Source organism: Chanodichthys erythropterus, chromosome 8, assembly GCF_024489055.1.
Source record: "Chanodichthys erythropterus isolate Z2021 chromosome 8, ASM2448905v1, whole genome shotgun sequence".
NCBI classification, from domain to species: Eukaryota; Metazoa; Chordata; class Actinopteri; order Cypriniformes; family Xenocyprididae; genus Chanodichthys; species Chanodichthys erythropterus.
Genome location: NC_090228.1, coordinates 12,828,458 through 12,853,447, shown reverse-complemented (window position 1 = coordinate 12,853,447; position 24,990 = coordinate 12,828,458). Strand labels below are relative to the sequence as shown.

The 24,990-nt window shown below is 36.9% G+C and overlaps 3 protein-coding genes across 3 annotated transcripts in view; 1 reads left to right on the top strand and 2 right to left on the bottom strand.

Moving 5' to 3' along the window:
* Nucleotides 1-2,406, bottom strand: part of ube2h (ubiquitin-conjugating enzyme E2H (UBC8 homolog, yeast)) — a 36,048-nt gene extending 33,642 nt beyond the window's left edge. The window contains exon 1 of the mRNA XM_067391868.1: nt 2,161-2,406. Within this exon, the coding sequence (XP_067247969.1) occupies nt 2,161-2,213 (53 nt within the window). The 5' untranslated portion in view covers nt 2,214-2,406. The remainder of the gene's footprint in view (nt 1-2,160) is intronic.
* Nucleotides 2,407-2,825: 419 nt separating this feature from the next.
* On the bottom strand, nt 2,826-8,346 carry zc3hc1 (zinc finger, C3HC-type containing 1). Its single transcript, XM_067391023.1, has 10 exons — nt 8,199-8,346; nt 7,595-7,696; nt 7,102-7,253; nt 6,935-7,018; nt 6,722-6,849; nt 6,493-6,641; nt 6,143-6,395; nt 4,151-4,354; nt 3,668-3,880; nt 2,826-3,586 (listed from the first exon to the last, which is right to left on the bottom strand). Exons 1-10 carry the CDS (start codon nt 8,330-8,332, stop codon nt 3,521-3,523), a joined length of 1,485 nt encoding a protein of 494 aa, XP_067247124.1. The 5' UTR covers nt 8,333-8,346; the 3' UTR covers nt 2,826-3,520.
* A 1,225-nt stretch (nt 8,347-9,571) lies between these two features.
* klhdc10 (kelch domain containing 10) lies at nt 9,572-24,971 on the top strand. The gene is made up of 9 exons (XM_067391867.1): nt 9,572-9,815; nt 18,698-18,919; nt 19,046-19,200; nt 19,321-19,469; nt 21,978-22,062; nt 22,226-22,292; nt 22,404-22,451; nt 22,548-22,687; nt 22,843-24,971. The coding sequence occupies exons 1-9, from the start codon at nt 9,731-9,733 to the stop codon at nt 23,050-23,052; spliced, it is 1,161 nt and encodes a 386-aa protein (XP_067247968.1). The 5' UTR covers nt 9,572-9,730; the 3' UTR covers nt 23,053-24,971.
* Nucleotides 24,972-24,990: the final 19 nt, after the last annotated feature.

The window sequence follows — 24,990 nt, the reverse complement described above, 5'->3', positions numbered from 1 at the left end:
AAAATTAAAAAAAAACAGCTTTAATGAGGAAAAGAACTACAATCCCATGAAGCACTGCAACTGTCAATCAAAATAAAAACTATTTTTTATGTGCAATATATATCGAAGTAAAATTAAAATATAAATTCACAGTTCTTCAGGGGAGTGGATGGTTCTTTATGCATGATTTGCTTGTTCTGATTCTCTGATTGGTGGGAGGTTTTTCTGCAAAATTATGGATAATGTAGTTTTTCCACTGCTAAACAATTATTTAATAAAAAAAAAGTTAAAATAATGCAATCTGGTGGCTTTAAAATGTAAAAAAAAAAACATACACCATTAACAACCTTGTAGTTCACAGAAGGTCTGTCTTAAAATGTTTATACATATCATTAAAAATCTACTCCCCTACAGAGAAAATGAATGGGATTTTTGTTTTCTTTCAGAACCGACTGTTGTACTCTATTGGTTGAACTAATGTTGTTGTTTGTGGGCCACACTTTTTCACACTTAAGAGAAATTAACCTAATAAACCCCTACTGATAAATATATCTGCATATTATACTAAGAAGGAAGAAAGTATTTTCTCATTGAAAAACATTACACCCTTCAGCTTTAACTAGGAAATACTGTCACTCAACTCACTGTTTAATCCCACCTACTTGCAGTTTCCGGGTAGTAACAGAGTGGCCAATCATAAGGCTAGTTCCTACTGCTCGAGACAAAAACATAACGAGACATTCCCAGAGCCTTTCAGGACTTTACAATATCCCAAAGAGTGTTTCATAATTTGCTTCCAATGTGCAGACGTTATAATCCTACACAAGACAGAAATTAAACGGCACAGACTGAACAGACAGTAAACTCTGAGTCGAGTGAGGACAGTCAGAAGCACGGAAACTTAACTGATCTTTAAAAGCAAACAAATCTATGCGGGTTTCTTTTGTTTCAAACAGCTTGACATAACTGCACTTCATAAATGATCAACCAAACGTTTAAAAAACCAACAGAACTGCGTGTTCTAGATGCTTAGATCGACAAAAACCTCAACAAAACACACTGACAGCACAGCCAAACCACATTACGAATAAAGGCATGGTTGCACACATAATAGCCATAGAACTCTTGAGCAAAAGACGACGAAAAATAACTATGCAAAACTTTTGCTGTGTGTCAGTCATGCCATATAAACCAAAGGGATTCTTATAGACTAGTGACAAACATCCGCACCCAACCATTGTAGCTACAACTTAAAAATGATGGTAAATACAGGCTAAATTTCCTGTCAAAATATTTAGCCCCAAAAAAACGAGAACATTCGACCTTAACAAAAGCCAGAAAAACAAGATGGATCCTTCATGAAAGAGAAAAACACATTCAAACTAGGTTATAAAATGACGCTGAATCTGAAGTTTCTGTCAATTCTGACGTTGTTATTTAAAAACATTTTAAAGCGTCTATATTTAAGTCAACAATTTATGTGCACGAAGATCGCATTGTTTTCTTGAAATACTAATAAAGCCGTGCTAAAATGTCTTGAAAGGCCTACAAATGTCTATTTTGATGATAAAACAGAAACAAAAACAATCAACAAATAAATAAATAACTGGCTTGTGAGGTTGTGCTAGCTCGCTAGCAGGCCAAATGCATAGTAACATTCACTATTTTGGTCAAAAACACGTCTAGTTTTGTCAGACACCATATAAATATAGATATCCGAGTGGTATCTATACAAATATGTGTTTAAATCCTGTGGATGTCAAGCGTTGGTGTGGATTTGAAGAGAAAAGCGATGACAAAACACTCAAAGGACACAGTGCAACATATCTGCTATAAATAATCCTCAACATTTCTGCCTTTGAACACTGACAACGAACAAATCCCGTCGAGAAAAAAATATATTTCTAGATTGAGTTATGTTATTTGAGAAATGAGCGTCTGGAAATCTTGGCTTTGTTGCTGGCCGCACTGACAACCATCAAAACACTTTTGTTGTCAAAAGCTGATCACCATCCAATAAACCATTACACTGGCTTTGACAACTGTTTTTCAGACCAGACGGGCGCCCAGAATGGTTTAAAAACAATAAGAAAAGCGTTTTCGGGCTGTTTTCGTGAATACTGGAGGTATTTCACGGCTGTAGCATTACAGTAATTGTGTTGTTTATATTTTAAAGGATACAGTTTCACCACGTCGGTGTCCATTCGTCTTTTGCCCGGACTTGGAGACGACATCTTTATACACTCCTCTTTCAGATGACCGAAGCTCAAATCTTCTGCGACTGATTCTCGATCCCTTGGCCTCTACCGAAACTGTATATTTTTGAACATTGGCACACGGCAAGCTGTCGTTTCTAGTTATTTTTCGCCCTCCACTTTCTGTCCGCAGCGGATAGTACTGGTAGTCCTCTGCCCGCACAGCTCTCTCTCTCTCACATCTATCTATCCCTCCGCCGATGACGTCACGTCTGCGCGACGAAAGGTGTCCCCCTCCTTCTATGCGGTGTTTCGGGCTATGTCATAAACACGGGACGATTCAAATTTGTAGTATATCTGTAAAAATTGTAATATTCTAGTCTACGGTAACAGTTGATGTACGAACCCCTTTGTTATGATGGCTGTTGCGTGTTACCGAACTTATTTCTTTTGTATGTACATGTATCTGTATTTAAACAGTTATTAATGCTCAATATTGGTAGTAAACTGTGAAAAGACATCCCCCCCCCCCCCCATTTATTAAGGAACATAATATAGCATTTTACAAGATTTAGGAATCAAATGTTTAAAAGTGGAGTATCCCTTTAAGACAACACCATAAAGAGACATACATAGTGAAAACCAGCAAAATGTTTATTCAATTTAGGTAGAGATGCGCAAGAATCGCATGCATGACAAAGGACACTACAGGCAGCACTTACAGAGAAAGTGGTCTAAAAGCAAAACCATTTACATTGGCACTCTTTTCTAAATATGGCAGCTGGCAAGTGGGGGAAAAGGTGATAAACATCTTTAAAAATGAGATTCGGCTCATTCACATTTATGGAAGTAAATATCATATACCTACTTAAACAATGCAGAAAAATCCTTGGCTAATCTGAAAACTGTCCAGCGATGATAAAACTAACATGTCTTCCAGTGTAGGTCTAGAAGCTTCACTAAAGCTTCCCTAAATTAGGCTAAAACCTTAAAGCCTGAGGTGGCAAGGACTATTCGGCAGTCCATGCGAGGTAAAGAGCACCGGTCTGTTGATGTTTGAATGCTGACTGGACAGGCCCAGATTCAAAACAGTGTTGTAAAGTTACAATTTCTGAGAAGAACTCTGCCGGGCTTTCCTGCTCCAAGGCAAGGTCTTTCAGCACAGGCCGCTTGATCCGTGTGGATTTACTGTCCCTTTCCCAACCAAACCCATAACTGTAAACAAGACTCACATGATCAAGAAACACTGATATAAAACTACTGCCATTATTACAAAAGGACAGCGTACCACTAGAATAACGTCACCAGGGTTTGCCAGTCCACCTTCTGAAGTGCAACTTACTGGCTTACTGGGAGGATACCTGCCACTGTCGGAATATTGAGAACACCCTTTTTGATTTGTCGTGAGGGCCCTGGATAAATAATAATAATTAAAAATGTGTTAGAGGGATGAAAAATGACAACAAAATACAAATGTGTGATACTTGGCTCACTTGAGATGGACTGGCTCCTGCTGGACTGAGGCTTCTTTTCATGGATAAGAACAGGGTGAGTGCTGCTTTCCAGCCTGGTTGAGGGAGTTCTGCCTCAGAGCCAACAAAGACAGAGCCATCTAGATTGCCCTTCTCTTTTTCCACACTCACCCAAGGACACCAGTCTCTGTGCTGAGCTACTGGGTCAAACACATGTCTGTGCATGGGCCCTTCCTACAACAGAAAAAAAACAAAACAGGCTTCAGTCAGTGTTTAGATGTGATGTTTAAAATTCAAAAAAATTGATGGTTTAATCGAACTTGTAGGGTCATTAAAAGCAAATATCCCATAAGGACATCATTTTTGGCCAATACTGTGTATGTGTGTGTATATTTATATATAAATAATTTATAAGTTATGCAGACAAATAAAGTGGATGTAATATATTACATTGCCCTATAACAACAACATTAACAGCAATTTATACATAATAATAGTCCTTACAGAGCCACTGGCAGAGGAGAGTCGTGGGCGTTTTGTCTTTCGCTGTGGACTAGAGGGCACATCCATGGCCAGGTTCTCTCCTTGGCCCCTGCTGCGGGTCATTGGTCTCTTGCCCCTGGGCAGGGGGCTCGGAAGCTCTTCATGTGGGATAGGGGAGTCTCTGATTCTTGTGCGGGGAACCAGTGGAGATGATGTAGTCTCAATCTATATGCACAAGTGTTGACAAATTGGATGGTTATGACTGAAGAACATTATCGAAATATAACGGGCATTCCCAGTTAAAGGGTTAGTTCACCCAAAAATGAAAATTCTGTCATTAATTACTCACCCTCATGTCATTCCAAACCTAAGACCTTTGTTCATCTTCAGAACACAAATTAAGATATGTTTGATGAAATCCGAGAACTCTTTGACTCCTCCATAGACAATTTAATTACCACTGTCAAGGTCCAGAAGGTACTAAAGACATCGTTAAAATAGTCCACATGACTACAGTGGTTCAACCTTAATGTTATGAAGCAACGAGAATACTTTTTGTGCGCAAAAACAAATAAAAAATAATGACTTTATTCAACAATTTCTTCTTTTTCCTGTCATTCTCCCACGGTGTTTACATTGTATAGACGGTGCAGGTTTCCAGGTTTACGTCAGGACACTTGTACATACTCAGTATTGTCCGTCTCCTGCATCCACATCACATGCATGAGTCATGCTTCTCATGCGAACAGCATCGGCCAATACTGATATTCTGACGTAGAACCCGGAAGCTCTTTAGTACATGTACAACATAAACTGTGTAGGAGAATGACAGAAGAGAAGAAATTATTGAATAAAGTTGCTATTTTTGTTTGGTTTTTGCACACAAGAAGCATTCTTGTTGCTACATAACATTAAGGTTGAACCACTATAATCATATGGACTATAACTATAACTTTCTGAGCCTTGACAGTGGTAATTAAATTGCTGTCTATGGAGGGGTCAGAGAGCTCTCGGATTTCATCAAAAATATTTTAAAGGGTTAGTTCACCCAAAAATGAAAATCATGCCATTAATGGCTCACCCACATGTCGTTCCAAACCCGTCAGACCTTCGTTCATCTTCGGAACACAGTTTAAGATATTTTAGATTTAGTCCCTCCATTGAAAGTGTTTGTATGGTATACTGTCCATGTCCAGAAAGGTAATAAAAACATCAAAGCAGTCCATGTGACATCAGTGGGTTAGCAGTTTTTGAAGCATCAAAAATACATTTTGGTCCAAAAATAACAAAAACTATGACTTTATTCAGCATTGTCTTCTCTTCCACCGATTCCATCGATTCAATTCCATTGAATCCTTTCATCTGTCTGTGTTGGTAATGCACTTTTACATCATTGTTTTGGCGATTAGGACATCCGCGACATGCACACACACACCATTTAAAAAAAATATACCAATACCAAAATACAAACAATGTAGAATAGCTTGAATACAGCGTGCGTCTCCCTCAGACTGTAAACGAAGCTCGGGCGCACCGGATAACACGTCAGCAGCGTCTTACATCAGCAGCGTGAACCTGCGTGAACCCGGATTGACAACAGACCCGGAAGAGAAGACAATGCTGAATAAAGTCGTAGTTTTTGTTATTTTTGGACCAAAATGTATTTTCGATGCTTCAACAACTTCTAACTAACCCACTGATGTCACATGGACTACTTTAATGATGTTTTTATTACCTTTCTGGACATGGACAGTCTACCATACATACATTTTCAATGGAGGGACAAAAAGCTCTCGGACTAAATCTAAAATATCTTAAACTGTGTTCCGAAGATGAACGGAGGTCTGACGGGTTTGGAACGACATGAGGGTGAGTCATTAATGACATCATTTTCATTTTTGGGTGAACTAACCCTTTTAAGTTTATATGGAAGTTTTACAGTCTTAAACTTTAATAAATCAAGACTGACTAAAGGCAGATATACTGCATAATGTCAAAATACAAAAGACTGACCTGCTCAGAGCGTGTGGAATCTTGACTACGCAGCTTCATGCGACATGGAGTAGGGGATTGGGATGGTGAGGTGGGCGTTCCCTTTTCCCCACTTGTGCCTTGAGTTGGAGTCAAGGCGGTAGTGGACGTTGGAGACTGCGGAGGGATTTCACCCTCTGAAACAGTCTCCATTTGATAAAAGTTCCACATCCCTACTTTTCTCATGCAGTATGAACAAGTAAGAATGGGTAGATTCATATTGTGAAGTGACGGGCTAAATGGAGGCAAGGCAAAGAATTACATCAAACCTAAATGTTCTGCAAAAAGTTTGTCATTGCTGGATTGTCAAAAGTCACTGATTGAATTTTTACCTGGCTGCCCAACCACAAAGGGCTACAATGCATGCTGCCACCTGTACAGAGAGTGGATCTGATGAGACCTTAGAGGGAGAACCACCTTGCTTCACTTGCTCGTCTTCAATCAGCTGCAGGAGGACACTTACAACATCTTCAGTTAAGCTCTGAGGAAAAAGAAAATCCAAAATTATTAATGCATAGAAGAACGATTCTTTGACATTGCTTTAAAAATATACTAACATACCATGGCTTTGAGTTGCTCTGGCTTCATAGCAGGCAGCTGCTGTTCTAGAAGGCAAGCGCTCTTGAAACGGTCTACAAAGGCACTGAGTAGTATCGTAGGCTCATTAATAGGAACCATCCAGAAGCGATCTGCAACACAAACAACATTATTGACAAGCAATATCTGATTAAGATGTCAGACAGACACAGAAGACTGGTGAGCCTCTTAAAATACCTGGACATGGAAAATCTGGCCAGGAACAGAATTTCTCATGTTGCGTTTGAAGCTGCTGTAGCAACTCCGAAATACGTCCTTCATCTAAAACAGTAAAAATAAATTAGTAAATGTGTGCAGATACAAAATATGGCTTGGTTCTAGAATGAAAACAGAGCAAAACTCACATTTCTGGAAGTCCAGTGTTGCTTGGATTGATGCACAGAGAAAAGCCTGGCAACTAGAACACTTCAACATATCACAGTCTATGTTGATCCAGCCGTACCGTGCACATCTCAGCGGTGAGAGCACACGGGGCTTTCCGGCCCATTTCAGACAGTGCTTATGTTAAGGAAAATGTTCTAATAAACACCGCAATATTCCATAAAGGAAAATTAGAACTGTCAATTCTGATTTCATGGCAACGAAATCTGTCAGATTTTAAAGATATTGTCATTCATCATAGATTGCCTGGCAGAGATTAATCAAACAACTAGACGTGTGATGCAACATCTTGAAAACAATCAATGAATGATTAAATGAAAATTCTAACAAATTAATTTATGATTAGTCTAAACCAGACATGCAATTTAATATGCAACACAAACTGGTTGTTGCTTTCTCAAATCCAGCTTCAGGCACTGAGCTAGATGGTTTCACAGCAACACTCAAAAGGATATGGAGTAGGATTCTACTCTGTTGAAAAATGCTTCTTTGTTTGCTGCCTCACATGGAGCTTTCCCAAGGCCATTCGGAGACAGTGTGCTTGAATCCTGCTGCGAACTGAAAGACGGAGAGAAAAGTGAATCAAAACAGATCATCACCCTGCAGAAAAATACATGTTAAGATTTGATATGGAACAAGGTGGGATAGCAGGTCCAATTACCATGCTTCAAAAAAAAAAAAACAAAAAAAAAAACAGTTTGACCAGCTGGTTTGTTGCTGGTCTAAGAAATGCCTGCATCAGCAAATGGTCAAAAACCAGCTACAAGTTAAAAGGGGATTCAGGGAGATTGGTAACATGTTTTTTTTGCTGATCTAAGCTGGTGGTCTTTAGCTAGTTTGTTGATTTTACCAATATGGTCTAGCAGTTTATATCAGTTAAAGTCCATTTTGGACCATACTATGTTTAAAAACACAGCTACAGGCTTAAGTTAGATTTCCCATCAGGGTTTTCAATAAAAACTTATCCGATTGTCAAACTGTTCACCGCCCCTGCCCTGCATTCTTCCAGCACATTCTCACTTTTCTGCAACTTCTCTATCATTTATAACGAAACTCTTACCAATTAAACACGTTGTCTTCCGAGGCTACCCCTTCGTTTAGAAGTTCTCGCACTTTCAGAGGAGATACGAGAGGAGATTTGCTTTGTTTTTCGCCGTTTTCTGGGCGATTTGCACGGCTGCCGAGCGCCGCCATGTTCGGTGTCTGTCTCTAAACCCTCCCCCTGCAAGATATCAATTATCAACATTTTTACACAGTTCCGCCCCCTCCATTACAAAAATGTACAGTGGTGAGAAGCTTTCTGTCATTTTCTTATTTTGATGACAGTGGTTGCTAACACCAAATTATAATAGTTTAATTGTAGTAAGCCATGACATGTGGTGATGAAATATTGTTCTACTCATAAACATTTTATTTATGTAAATCATGACAAATAATTAAAAACAAACAGGATTTAACCACATATACAGCTTTTAAATATGGGGATGTTCTGCACAAAATATAAATAAAATCACACTAACAAATTCATAATTCAAATTCATAATTCAATCCCCATATTTAAGAGACATTTTTTTTCAGTAAGCCAGTCAACTCATTGTGAGTAGTTCCTTTTAGCTGATTCAAACTGCAGTCTGGTGGCCTTGAGTTGAGCTGGGAACAAAAATATCCACACCAAGATACGTCTCATATTGGTGTTTGACGCAATGGATTTTGAAGGATGAAAACTTTAAATGAAATGGCTTCTTGGCATTCAGTGAAAGGAAGCAGACAGAATGCATCGCAATGCAATTTCACTGTTGTGAAAAGATTTTTCCATCTCTCATATGTGCCCTAAAATATTTATAAGCTATATATGAGCTGCTGTCAATATGCTAAATAATTTTGCAGGTACATTTTGGACAATTAGATTATCTTGTTGTAAATTATATTATAGACATTTAACAAATAATGAATAAACTATTAATTTTGAAAGTAATGTATGAAATTTGACATGAAATTTTGTATGAATTATTGATGATGATCAGGGAAATCCCTTGACATAACACCTTTTAAAGTCGGCATGAAAGATTAAAGATTACGAAGGCACATGAATTTTAAAAAATAATGATGTGCACAGATAAATAATTTAGAATAAGCAATATTCCATAAAAAAGAAGAATAGCAAATTTTGATTTCATGGTGACTTTAAAAAATATATATTCAAATATACAACAAGTTTATACAACAAACTGCAAGCATTTTATAGGCTTGGACATTTTGGGTCAGCTTGAAGTATTAAATTTACTAAAATGATACAACACAAAACACCCAGCATTTATTATTTTTATGAGTTATGAAGGCTTTTATTTTGAAAGGCATTAAAACCATCAAATGATGTGTTTTTTGGTGGCCATCTTGAAGGTATTCGCCAGCGTTTCTGCCTTCACATTCATTTCAAAGGAGACCCGGTCAGGTCCATCTAATTCATTTACGCGTCTCTTTCCGGGGAGAATGGGCTGAGTTATGCTCTGCGATACACCTCTGTCTGTTGAAGGAAGCCCCGTTGTCTGCGAGTGCGTGTAGGTGGATGATTTCAGTGTGATTTTTGGAGCGATGTCTGCCGCAGAAGGAGCACACAGCCCGGACAGACTCAATCAGTTTGAGCGGCTGTCTGGAAGGCCTCCGCTAAGAGCCGCAGGTCAGTGAGGACTCCGTTAACAGCTTGAATTAAACATATAAACAACAATATTTCTTCCAGAAAAATCTATTTCGATCTAATTTCTGTCATACTATAAAACATAGTTATTTTGTATTTCACATCTCTCGCGCTGCTAGCATCTAGCGTTAGCTGTATAGCTAATGGTTTTGTTTTGATTAGAAACTTTTCAAGTTCGCATCTATTAATTATGATATGCATCACATATTATAAATTGCAAAAGGCTGTGCATTGTAGCCGCCATTTGATGTCGGTTTTACTATCAAAAAGTTGCGTTAGCTTGGGATTTGAGCTTGACAACTTCATTTGCATTTAGCTACAACTGTCACTTATTTTTTACTCTGATATGAATATTTTTAATAATTTACAACTGCATTAAATGCTTATTTATTTACCTATTAATTCAACTATTTGATCTTGTCAAGTGAAGTATGTTTAAGCATGTGTCTTTAATTAAAAGCGTGATTTTCTGCAAAAGCATCTGTTAAATTGATTATAGGCTAATCTCTACTACTTTTATAAAGTGCAAATAGAGCCAATATAGTTTTATGTAAGCAGCTGGTGCTTGAACACTATGCACTTGGTTTTAATTTGTTTCAGCCCTGAATAAATAAACCTGTTTGCAATCATGTTGTACTTGTTACATAGTGATCTACTGAATAAATGCAAGTTTTGGGGGAATTTGTCACGAAAATATTTATTTTTATTTCTAGATTAAACATAAAAGCTAAATTCTGTTTGGTTTTGGTAAAGGGGTTTTAATGCACACCACTTGTAAAAAGAATGGATGTGGCAAGGCTTATACACAGAGTTACTCAGTGTATAGTGTGGTGTTTATAGTCCAGGGGCCGTATTCACAAAACATCTTAAGGCTAAAAGTAGCTCCTAACTTGCCGATTTAGGAGAAACTCTTAAAATTAATGGGTGTGTCAGTCCTAATTTTAGGAGTCCTAAATTTTTGCTCTAAGAGTATTTCACAAAGCATTTTAGCGCTAAAACTAGCTCCTAAGTCTGTGAAACGTTAGGAGTATTCAAGAGGACTCCTAAGTCCCTAAGACCAAATCACAAACAGTCCTAATCCATCCAAAGACACTGTACACCATTGAGGCAATAGCGATAGAGCCTTGGGTGCTGAACCTTTTCTTCATAAATGCAATACATTTTGATTTATAGATTTGAATCTACGATGAGACGCCAAAAAAAAAAAAAACTTTAACAAATAAATAAATAAATAAATATTGTCTGATTATCTGTGGCAATGGTTTTCATGAGTTCATACTTACAAATGACTGAATAGAGTAAAAAAAAAAAAAAAAAAAATATTATATATATATATATATATATATATATATATATATATATATATATATATATATATATATATATATAATGTGTTGCTATATATATAATGTGTTGCTTGAATTCTGCATTCCCTTGAGATGAAGACATCCAAGAGGTGGACAATTAACTGTATATACTAGAATTAGTGACAGCCTACATTTTAAAACCTTTATGGCAACAATATGGCAACATTTTATTTTGACTATGGCAACAATTTTATTAAAAAAACTATTAATAATGCAATAATAATAATACAACATTTGTATTTTTAAACCTTTATTTTAATTTGGAAACATGACACCTCATTCTACAATATTTCTATGATTAAATCGCTGACTCCTCCCCCATCAGCCAATCACTGAGTGTTTACTCCATAGCAACGAGGTCAACCCCACCCTTACTCTTAGCTTAAGACTTCAGTCTATTCCTTAGTAAAAGTTTGTCTCAGCAGCTTTGTGAATAGGTTTTAAGAGAAAACTCTTAGCTAAGAACTTTTATTGCTATTTAGGAGAACTCTTAGTGGTAAGATAAAATGTTTTGTGAATACAGCCCCAGGGGCCATATTCACAAAACATCTTAAGGCTAAAAGTAGCTCCTAACTTGCAGATTTAGGAAAAACTCTTAAAAATAATGGGCGTGTCAGTCCTAATTTTAGGAGTCCTAAATTTTTGCTCTAAGAGTATTTCACAAAGCATTTTAGCGCTAAAACTAGCTCCTAAGTCTGTGAAACGTTAGAAGTCAAGAGGACACCAAGTCCAAATCACAAACAGTCCTAATTCACCCAAAGACACTGTATACCATTGAGGCAATAGCGATAGAGCCTTGGGTGCTGAACCTTTTCTTCATAAATGTAATACATTTTGATTTATAGATTTGAATCTACGATGAGACAGCAAAAAAATCCTTTAATTAATAAATAAATATTGTCTGATTACCTGTGGCAATGGTTTTCATGAGTTCACACTTACAAATGATTGAATAGACTAAAAAATAAATACATTATATATATGTATGTGTGTGTGTGTGTGTATATATATGTGTGTGTGTATATATATATATATATGTGTGTGTGTATATATATGTATATGTATATGTGTATATGTGTATATGTATATGTATATATATGTATATATATATATATGTATGTATGTATGTATGTATGTATATGTATATATATAATATATAATTTATATAAAGCATATTTGGTGTACTGTCCAAGAGGGTAAGGAGCGGGTTGGCAGAAGGATGCAGAAAACTGTCAAAGTAACTATAGGCGAGTTGGCTCTCGTCTGTGTATATATTCCTCCTCTCGAGCTGATTAGAAAGACTGTTTGTGTTGCTCCCAAACTTTGTTTATAAAACATAATTTGTCACTTAAATTCTGCATTCTCTTGAGATGCAGATACCCAAGAGATGGACAATTAACTGTATATACTAGTTTAATTAGTGACACTTAGCCTCTTTTAACACCTTTATGGCAACAATATGGCAACATTTTATTTTGACTATGGTAACATTTTTATTAAAGGTGCCATAGAATTGAAAATTGAATTTACCTTGGCATAGTTGAATAGCAAGAGTTCAATACATGGAAATGACATACAGTGGCCACATACACACTGTAAGTTTTAGGAGTGACAACCACATTTAAATGCGGGAGTGAATCCCCTAAATTATCATTATAAAAGTGTACGGAACACGACTCACTCTCGAAAATGCGATGATTGACAGCTTGGAAACCATAGCGGCGTTGTAGCGTCTCTCCTGTTTGGTATCCGTTATTGTGACCAAAGTAATATTAAAGTGACAAAACACTCGTTATTTTCAGCAGTTTAACTAAACACAGTCGACGGAGGCGTTGTGTTTTGTTTATGCTTGTATAGACAGTTTCACACAGCACGCGGCACTCGTTCTATGTTGCCATGGTCACTCATTAAGTGTTTTTGGGCTTGTTGTTTAAGCTCGTCTCATAAAGCAAACTGGTTTATGGCATTATTAAAGTGAGCAGACATGAATCGCGATTTTTAGCATAAAGAATTTGGATAGGCTTGTGCTTTCCCTGAGATTCGCCGCACATAAAAGAGAGACACACGTTACACCGGTGCACGTAAACGTCATCAACAACTAGTTGTTCAGTTCGGTTCCGTACACACTGCATTGAATTTCTGTAAATGCGGTTGTCACTACCTGTATTTTTCGGAAGTTAATACGGTAGTAGAATGCGGTTGTCACTCTCGCATTTTACTGAACTGTGTGTGTACAGAACGCGAATAAGCACTAAAAGGTGAACTGACAACCGAATTTAGCTGCAGTGTGTACGTGGCCAGTGAGTCTCAAACACCATTGTTTCCTCCTCCTTATGCAAATTTGATTTGTTTAAAAGATCTCTGAAGAACAAGCGAATCTCAGCATAACATCGACTGTTACATAACAGTCAGGGTCATTAATATGTACGACCCAATATTTGCATATGCCAGCCATTCAAGGCATTAGACAAGGGTAGACTGTATTAACGTCTGGATCTGTGCACAGCTGAATCATCAGACTAGGTAAGCAAACAAGGACAATAGCGAAAAATGGCAGATGGAGCAAAAATAACTGACATGATCCATGATTACATGATATTTTTAGTGATATTTGTAAATTGTCTTTCTAAATGTTTAGTTAGCATGTTGTTAATGTACTGTTAAATGTGGTTAAAGTTACCATTGTTTCTTACTGTATTCACGGAGACAAGAGAGCCGTCACTATTTTCATAAACACTTGCAGACTGTATAATTCATAAACACAACTTCATTCTTTATAAATCTCTCTAACAGTGTGTAATGTTAGCTTTAGCCACGGAGCATACTATCAAACTCATTCAGAATCAAATGTAAACATCCAAATAAATACTATACTCACATGATCCGAAGCATGCATGCAGCATGAATGACGAACACTTTGTGAAGATCTGTTTGGAGGGTTATGTTAGCTGTGTAAACTTTATGCAATGTATTAGAGTCGCGAGCTCGGGAGCCGAAGTTTTTAGGGGGGAAGCAGCCTGAATCGGCGCGTATTTAATGATGCCCCAAAATAGGCAGTTACAAAAATTAATTAAAAAAAATCTATGGGGTATTTTGAGCTGAAACTTCAGACACATTCAGGGGACACCTTAGACTTATATTACATCTTGTGAAAAAGCATTCTAGGGCACCTTTAAAAAATATTTATTTGAATAGGGCAACATTTGTATTTTAAAACCTTTATTTTAATATGGAAACATGACACATCATTCTACAATATTTCTATGATTAAATTGCTGACTCCTCCCCCATCAGCCAATCACTGTGTGTATACTCCATAGCAACGAGGTCAACCCCACCCTTACTCTTAGTTAAGACTTCTCTCTATTTCTTAGTAAACGTTTGTCTCAGCAGCTTTGTGAATAGGTTTTAAGAGAAAACTCTTAGCTAAGAACTTTTACTGCTATTTAGGAGAACTCTTAGTGGTAAGATACAATGTTTTGTGAATACAGCCCCAAGGATATATTTCACTTGGCCGTTTGTTTGGACTGTTAATAGTGCCACAGATCAGCACATGGGTAAATATAAGCCCGGCTCTGTCTGGTTCTACTCAGAGTCACGGTGTAAAACCCCTTTTTAATCTTTCAGAAGTAAAACAGACACACTGATCATTTCAGGCAGCGGTGGTGCTTGCAATGTGACATTAGGACATTAATGATATTCACACCACCCATCAACACATACCCTGCAGTTCTAGCCATCTGTATCCTCCTTCCTGTTTGTATACGATGAGCAATGAAATTCCTGTTTATACTTGCGCAAAATCTACAGAAAACAGAGTTTATGTATTCGGCACGGGCTAGAAGAGAGAATGCAGTATGTGGTACTCAAAGGTTGTCCTAAACACGTGTTTTGAAGCTGCTGGGAGTCGTGCTCATGTCATGTATAATACACACTTCTCAGCTGCAGGCAGATGGTTCACTGTAAACGTTGCTCTCAGATGATGATTTGCATACGTCAATCCTAAAAACCTCAAATCTAACCATGTGACGACTTGCTTTTCATTTGGTGCAATAGTAATCTTGTTATAGCCTGCTGTTTGTATTTTGAAGGGGCTTACTGTATGTGATCTCAAACCTGTGGAGACTTTTGACTTGTAACCACCCAGAATGCCTTAGCAACCACATGGCAACGCTCTGTCAAACATAACAGAGGTGCAGCGCAGCCATCTTTTTTTTTTCTTTTTTTTTTTTTTTTATTCCGTTGAACCAAATCAAACCAGTTATCAGTTTTCAGCTGTTTCTAGACATATCAACACAGTACATTAAATAGAGTTCCAGTGGGCATGTGTAAATAGATATCAAGGATTTTATTTTTATTTATTTTTTTGCAGGTCTGGATAAGTCATAGAATTAAAAAAGTTGTAAATTTCTCTAGTGAATATTAATTATTTTTTTTTACTTCAAATTGCCTTTGTGAATGCAGTCCCTGTAAAAATCCTTATTCAGTAATCACGATGGCTTGGGAAAATCATGGAAATTAACTGGTAAAAAGGTGTGGAAAACCTAATTAAACCCCTAATTATCTTTTTTATTAGTGTTTTTTTTATTGTTTTTAAAAGAAGGCTTTTGCAAGGCAGCATTTATTTAATCATTTATTACATTAAAACAGTAATATTGTGAAATATTATTACAGTTTAAAAAAAACACGTCTATTTTAAATGTACATTTTCAGCATCATTACTCCAGTCTTCAGTGTCACATGATCCTTCAGAAATAATATAATATGCTGATTTGATGCTCAAGTAATATTCTTATTATTATCAATGTTGAAAACAGTTGTCCTGTTTTAAAATTTTTGTGGAAACAGTGATACATTTTTTTCAGGATTCTTTAATGAATAGAAAGCTGAATCATTTCAAAAGAGTCCACCAAAGAAGAAAAAACATCAAATGCGAGACAAAAAACAAAATTTACTGAAAAAAAAGAGCAAACGTTTTGGTCACATGTGACCTTTGTCAGTGCCAAACGCACCTCATTTGGACTTGTTTGAAGGCACGGTGAGTTCCTAACTACTCATGAATAGAAAGTTGACATTGAAAGCTTGTAAATGTGTTTACTGTCACTTTTAACTAAATTAATGCATCCTTGCTAAATAAAAGTATTAATTTCTTTTTAAAAAAACTTATTCGCTACAAACTTTTTAACAGTAGCGTATATAAATAAGTGCCAAGATTCTAATATTTGCATCCTTTTAATGTAACTACTTTTTCTGTTGCTTTTTTTTTTTTTAACCACCTTTGCTTTCTTTTCATCACTTTTTCCATTCTTCAGACAGCAAATTCCTGGGTATATGTTGTTCATGCACTAGTGCCAAACGATTTTCACTCTGCTTTGCTATCAGGGCTGTTGAACTCTGTTGAGTATTTTGTGGTCCTTTTGAGTCTCTTAATGTTTTTCATGGTTATTGCACAGGTTACTTAAACTGCGGGACATGTGGCAGCGAGGAGTTATTTTTATATGTACGAAGTGACATACCACCTCACCTTATTGTACATTAGCCTTTTTTATTTCCAAACCCATTTGTTGACCCCTTGTGTGATGGGCAGGGTGTTTGTCTGTTTATGGTTTTCTTTATTTTGCCATTGTCCTTTTGTTGTTGTTATTTTGTCTGTCTGACTGCGGTAATTGTGGTAACAGGCTCTAAGAAGAGAGTTTGCTGGCTACAAGCTCGAAGAATCCTCGGCCAGCCCTGCCCCAGTCTACGGATCCCTAACAGGTTTTTAAGAGAAGGTGGGTAATAGGCGATGTCCTCCTTTAACTGAACTACAAAAAAGAAAACCCACATGACAAATCTGGAGGCCTCCCCCATGCTGTCCCCACCCTCCCTCTCTTCAAAACTGCTCTCCTTCACTGTGGTGTAAAAACCGCTCTTTTTGCCAGGGCTCTTTCTGCTAAGCTTTCATTGGGGGCAAAGCTGGGGCAGGATGGCTTGGGTGTTAAAAAAACAAAACAAAACGGGAAAGGCCAAAGTGTTTGTCTGGTTGTGAGTGAGGGATGTGTATCGATCCTTTTTATTTTTATTGATTTTCGAGTTGTTGTTTTTTTTGTTTTTTTTTGAGTTTTTTTTTATTTGTTCACCTCCCTCCCATCTTTATTATCCCTGCGACGCTCTCACTCAGGTGCAGCGTCCAGGTTTCAAGGCAAATTCACTGGCATGAAATTTGCAAGGGTGAGGCTTCACATGCTGTGATTGTAGGTTTGGTGGCCTTTGAACCATGCAGAACAATTCTTTTCAGAGATTCAAAAAGCTTTCAGTTTTGTACAATGGGGCAAAAATTGGATATATGTAAAATTTACAACATCTTTTGCACTTTTGGTTAATTGTAATATGTTTTGTTTCGATTATGTGTTACATTAAATATATTTAATAATATACTTTTGCATTTTAATATTTCATAGTAAAATTTAATATTAATATTAAGTTATACTAATAAAATAAATTATGTATTTATTTGTGTATTAGTAGTAGTTTTTAATATATTCATAAATAAATAAAAACATATTTATAGATGGAGTTGTTTCAGCCAAGATCCTGTTTGCACATCTGTATCTTCATTGTGTTTGGGGGAGTGGTCATAGCTTCTTTGATATGAATATTTAATTAAGCAGGCCTGGGCAAGTGAACTAGTGGTTGTGAATTAATTTGTAGTTACAGTTGTGGTCTGTTCACTGTTACCCATGCTGTTTTGTGTTAAATTGTTGTATTTGAACTTGCCATCATGTAGATGTTTCTTCTAAGTAAGTCAAACTTCATATATTTACATATTGAGTTGACACATATCAAGCTTCATCTATGAGAAGGAAGTTCATTTAAGGCTAATCCTGATTCCTGAACAGAGTCACTTCCAAATCTGCCACATTTGTATGCCATTATAAAATTCTAGTGCATTAAATATGAATAAATCTGGTTGGAGATTATGAAGCTTACTCTGTTTTAATTTGTAGCCTCAAGTATACATTTCAAGTAGGATAGACATGGTTAGATGTGGTTGGATTTGCTCACTATACTCATAATAGAGTTGATCTAATTAAAAAAAAAAAGTGTATTCATCTAATATACATGTATCTGAAATACATGGAGATACATTTTTGATGCCCAACTGCTTACCTTAAATTTAGTCAAATCAGAATGGGCAATGTTTTTGTGTTATGGATGTAACCGTAAACTAACAATAAATTTTTCATTTTGTTTCACAGGTGACTTTGTGAAGAACTAACTCAAATGTGTCTTTAATCTCCTTCCTGCTTTCCAGAACTGTCCTTTGGAGGCTTGAATAATGACATTGTGTCATGCTTACTCAGAATAATTTGTTTCCTTACAGTTCAATCCCAGCAGCAAACATTGGATCTCATTTTCCCTCTATCCTAAATCTTTCCTTCTACCTTTCAAGAGAGAAGCTAACTCTCCTCCCAGCTGTTTGTTGTCTAATCATCATTAGGCTGTCTGTGTCTGTAGGTCACAGAGCCCCTCCGGCCCGGAGCGGCCATCGCTGTGTGGCAGACAACACCAACCTCTATGTGTTCGGAGGGTACAACCCCGACTACGACGAATCAGGCGGCTCAGAGAACGAAGACTACCCACTGTTCAGGGAGCTGTGGAGGTTCCACTTCGCCACAGGGACATGGCAACAGATCCGCACGGAAGGTTTCATGCCCACCGAACTGGCTTCAATGTCAGGTAATATGAAAATGGTATTTTTGTTATTTTTAATTTTTGTTTTGAGGATGTGCCGAGAAGCCACTGGTAAGTCAGGTATGTTAAACCTCTTTCCTCTCTTGACCATCTTGTTTGTACGTCACACAGCTGTTTTGCACGGAAACAACCTGCTTGTGTTCGGTGGGACTGGAATCCCATTTGGGGAAAACAACGGAAATGATGTCCATGTATGCAATGTTAAATACAAACGTTGGTCCCTCCTCAACTGCAGGGGAAAGAAACCCAATCGAATATATGGACAGGTACAAAAACCCAGTATGATTAACCTATTAATGAAAACAAGTACAAGGTATCCAGTGTTTTCTAGTAAACAGACTATATTATGTTGATTCATTTAGTGGTCTCTCTTTTGTGTTTTGCAGGCGATGGCCATAATCAATGGCTTCCTATATGTATTTGGAGGTACGACAGGCTACATCTACAGTACAGATCTTCACAGGCTAGATCTGACAACACGTGAATGGATTCACCTGAAACCCAACAACCCTCCGGACGACCTTCCTGAGGAGCGGTGAGTGAACTCTTTTGTTTTTTGGTTTTGGTTTTGGTTGTAACCGTTAATTAATAGTCTATTCACCTTATAAAACTCTTGCTGGTTTAAAATGTTCATAAAGAAATTGTTAAATAAATCAAGCAGGTTTAGTCCAAGCCTTATGAAGAGACATGATTGCTTTATATGATGAACAGATTTAATTTTGGCTTTTATTCGCACCTAAAGATTAAAAGTAGAGTAGGACATTTTAGAGAGGCCAGCTTTGAAAGGTTGCACACTCTGTGACTGTCTGTCTAAAACTCTGCATAGCTTCATGAAACGCGCTGATGACATGTGATGTCTGTGCGAGCTGAGGTATGGGAAAAACAGGTTGACAGCCAGGTAGGACATCCTATCATTGCATTCGGACCGAATGCAATGATTGGACAGACATTTTATTTGGTCCTGAGACTTCCAAAGAAGATATTTGTACTTTATATATTTAGCCCACTTCTATTATTGATTGCTTGAAGAGAGTTTAGTTTCAAACAGTATAACAAAGTGTAAATGAAAAACATTGCCTACCCTACTTTTAAACAGCAAACATACATACAGCATTCAAACTTGGCAAACGGACACTCAAGTATGCTCTCAATTCGCGAGAACCAATGAGGTTAATTCTCGTGTTACGCAGCACATTTGAGCTTCAGCAAGAACCAATGAGGGTTGTCGTCAAGAGATTCTGTTTGTGCTCGCTGATCAATGTTTATATGTGAATAAAAGCTTAAATTAAATCTGTTCATCATATACAGGTGCTGGTCATATAATTAGAATATCGTGAAATTTTTTTTTTTTTTTTTTTTTTGTAAATTATTTTTAAAAGTGAAACTTTCAAATATTCTAGATTCCCGGCATGTAAAGTAAAACATTTCAAAAGTTTATTTTTTTATTTTTAATTTTTTTAATTTTGATGATTAGAGCGTACAGCTCATGAAAGTCCAAAATCCAGTATCTCAAAATATTCGAATATTTACATTTGAGTTTCATTAAATGACCATCCCTACAGTATAAATTCCGGGTATCTCTTGTTCTTTGAAACCACACTAATGGGAAGACTGCTGACTTGGCAATGGTCCAGGAGACAATCATTGACACCCTCCAAAAAGAGAATAAGTCACAGAAGGTCATTACTGAATGGGGTGGCTGAGTGATGTATCAAAGCATATTAAATGCAAAGTTGACTAGAAGGAAGAAATTGGGTAGGCAAAAGTGCACAAGCAACAGGGATGACCGCAAACTTGAGAATACTGTCAAGTAAAGCCGATTCAAACACTTGGAAGAGCTTCACAATGAGTCAAATGAAGCCGGAGTCAGCGCATCAAGAGTCACCACACTCAGACATCTTCAGGAAAAGGACTACCAAGCCACTTCTGAAACAGAAACAACGTCAGAAGCATCTTACCTGGGCTAAGGAGAAAAAGAACTGGACAGTGAACAGTGGTCGAAAGTCCTCTTTTCAGATAAAAGTAAATTTTGCATTTCATGTTGAAATCATGGTCCCAGAGTCTGAAGGAAGACTGGAGAGGCACAGAATCCAAGCTGCTTGAAGTCTAGTGGGAAGTTTCTGAAGTTAGTAATGATTTGGGGGGCGTGACGTCTGCTGGTGTTGGTCCGTTGTGTTTTATCAAGTGCAAAGTCAATGCAGCCATCTTCCAGGAGATTTTGGAGCACTTTATGCTTCCATCTGCTGACAAGCTTTATGGAGATGCTGATTTCCTTTTCCAGCAGGACTTTAGCACCTGCCCACAGTGCAAAAACCACTTCCAAGTGGTTTGCTGACCATGATATTACTGTGTTTTATTGGCCAGCCAACATGCCTGACCCCTGAATCTATGGGATATTTTCAAGAGTAAGATGAGAAACAGTCGATCCAACAATGTACAGATGATCTGAAGGCTCAATAGTGCCTCAGCAGTGCCACAGGCTGATCACTTCCATGCCACACTTTACTGATGCTGTAATTTGTGCTAAGAGCAAGTAATTTGCTGTAATATGTGCTGCCGACCAAGTATTGAGTGCACAAATGAACATACTTTAAAGAATTTGAACTTTTCTGTTTTGACAATCCATTTTTTGATTGATCTTAGGAAATATTCTAATATTTTAAGATACTGGATTTTGGACTTTCATGAGCTGTATGCTCTAATCATCAAAATTTAAATAAAAAAAACTTTTGAAATGTTTTACTTTACATGTAGGGAATCTAGAATATATGAAAGTTTCATTTTTAAATATAATGTACAATAAAAAAAAAAGAACTTTTTCATGATATTCTAATTATATGACCAGCACCTGTAATGCGATTGTGTCTCTCCAGAACACTTAGATTAAACCGCTCTACTCATATGCGTCTCTTTTTGAACATTTTGAAGCATTAAAGTTTTGGGTGAATAGACTTTCAATGGAGGGACAGAAATCTGATTTCATTAAAAATATTTGAATTTGTGAAAAAATATTTTAACTTTCTTCTAAATTTGTTTCTTGTAGATATAGGCATGAGATAGCTCATGATGGACAGAGGATATATATTCTGGGAGGTGGAACTTCCTGGACTTCCTACCCATTAGACAAGGTACAAATGCTTCCATGAATCTCCAATTTAGGCAGCGTTCACTTAAATGTTTCATGATTTAATTTGTTTAGTGGAAATAATGGATCTTGCTTATGAAATTTGAACACGTCTCTGTGCACATAGTTCTTAAGTAAGTGACAGTTGTCCCAAATGTTTGTATCAGATACACGCATATAACCTTGAAACAAATTCCTGGGAGGAAATCACAACTAAGCCTCATGAAAGAATAGGTTAGTAATGAAATTCTCATCTTAATCTTTTTGACATCTAACAATGGAAAGCATACTGTGAATGTTTTGTATTACGTGCTTATTCAGTCATTTTGTTTTATTATTCTTCAGGATACCCAGCCCCACGGAGATGTCATAGTTGTGTGCAGATTAAAAATGGTAAGGAGTTAATTTAAAGGTTGAATTGAAGATAGTCACATTTTTTTTGTTACTTTGTAGCGCTCAGTGTTTGACTGTTGTTGTTCTTTGTGGCAGATGTATTTATATGTGGAGGTTACAATGGTGAAGTAATACTGGACGACCTGTGGAAAATCAACCTGCAGACGTTCAAGTGGAATAAACTACCTGCAGTGATGCCTGAACCTGCGTACTTCCACTGTGCTGCTGTTACCCCGGTATTTTTTTTATTTTTATTTTTTTTAATATATATATATTTTTATTTAGTTATTTTTTTACCTTTTTTATTTTAATTTTAATTAAAAATAATCTTCAAGCATTTATATTTATTCTGCTGTTAATTAATTTTTTTTTTTTTTTTTCCTTCTCTCAGGCCGGTTGCATGTACATCCATGGTGGCGTGGTGAACATCCATGAGAATAAGCGGACTGGTTCCTTGTTTAAGATCTGGCTGGTGGTGCCCAGTCTGCTGGAGCTGTGCTGGGAACGTCTGCTCAAATCCTTCCCTCACCTGGCCCAACTCACCCCGATACAGCTGCTAAACTTGGGCCTCACCCAGGAACTCATTGAACGCTTAAAATAAATAGGAGGGGGCTGTGAGCGCGAGAGACAGATTGTGTATGTACTATGTGTGTACTTTTTTTTTTATTTAAATTTTTTTTTTTTTGAAGCTGATCATGGGCAGGACGACGGCACTTGAAGCCAGCGCATGGACTCAAGCTGTTTGAAGAACCGAATCGACTAAGGAACCCCATCCTAACACAGCCCGCCTTAAAACCAAAAACTGTAGGATGCCTTTTTTTTTGTTTTGCGTATGCACCTTTTAATGATTTGAAAATCAATACAAAACATAAATATCCTTTAAAGACAAGGTTCTTTTCTGAAACACTATGGGTCAGTGACCTGAACGTTTTTTTTTTTTTTCTTCTTTCTTTAGATTGTAATATTGTTATTTATTGGCCTTCAGAATTGATATGGGGGACGTTGAGTTGTTTTTACTGATGTATCTTAATTCCTCTCCTGTCAAAGAATTATTTAAGTTTTATAAATCACCACACCACAGCATGAATATTTAATCAGCAGTGATGTAATTGAGGTTCAGTTAGCTTGAGTTTCCAGCCAACTGTTCAGATCACTACTGAACTGATAACAACTTATGCAGAACTATTGATGCCTGGGATTGTGATTTATGGTTTTACTTCAATGAAAATGGTGCAAAACAGTGTTGAAATGTTGAATGTTTTAACAAAATGGCAATTTTTTGTTTTTCACTGCGAATGTTGATTTTTAGGACGCTGTTGCTCTGATCTGCAGTTAGATCTGCATTTAAGGCACAAACACCAGACCAAGTAATGTTTCTTTAAACAAAGCTGTACAGCCATAGCAGAGCTGTTCCCATGTTTCACCCACTTTTGTAAACAAGTCATTACATCACTGTGAATAAGGTGCTCCTTAATTTACTTTTAATGCTTTTACTGAAATAAAATGTTTGTTTTTCCTTAAACAAATCATCCCTCATCGAAATTTTTAAATCGCCAACTGCAGATACTCATTTAATTGATCTAGTGCCTTTCCGAGCAAGAACTGATAATGTGCTAAATTTAACAATGAGACAAAGCCTTGCTAAAAGCACTTTATTATTTAATTCAAATTTTACTCTAGAACAAGCTAACCTGAATTTATAATACAACAAAGGTGCGCACTTACCATTTTCATCAAGCTTTCTAGCACTCGACACATTTACAATAAATAAATCTATTTAAATTTAAGACTATTTCATGTTTGGTCAGCACAATGCTAATGATATTTTGGGCCTTGTGTATATCTGTACAGTCAAAAAACTGATAACCTTCCTGTCATTTAGCAATAATGTAGCGGAGCATCTCTTTACTATGCTGGCCCATCAAGCTCTGAATTCAAAACATCACTGGTGGAAATGCCAAATACAGCATCTTGAATTCAGAGTTCATTCATTTTGCCTTGGGTTATTTAACCTGTTATGATTTGTGGCCATTTAACTTCATTTATTAGGCACCAGCAATTGATGTTGAGTAAAATGTTAAAAGATTCATAATTGCTAACATTACACCCTCTGCGTCTGTTAACCTTTATTAAGTTGTCAAAGTAGCTTTCCTCTGGCATTAGGTAACATACATGCTCATAACATGTGCCTATCTGCCACTTTCTGCCATTTTATTTCTGCATGACTGGATTCCTGGTTTGCATGGGTCAGGACTTAAGGGTGCTTTGTCATACAGGCAATGTGCAGACTGTGACAACTCCATATTTCCAGAAACATTTCAGCAGCACAGCAGAATATTTCACTCCATCTGCATGGAGTAACGGGAGTCCCTATATTTCTTTGTGTTTTTCCTGAGACAAGGGGTCTTGCTGGACTTCAATTCCTCAGCTGTGCAGCAAATGTTCAAGGTACTCACCGGTTACTTGTAACTAGTGTACCAGTTTTGTGTTTTATTGTTGAGAAATGAATAAACTTGTTCAAACTGCTGGCTGGGTGTGT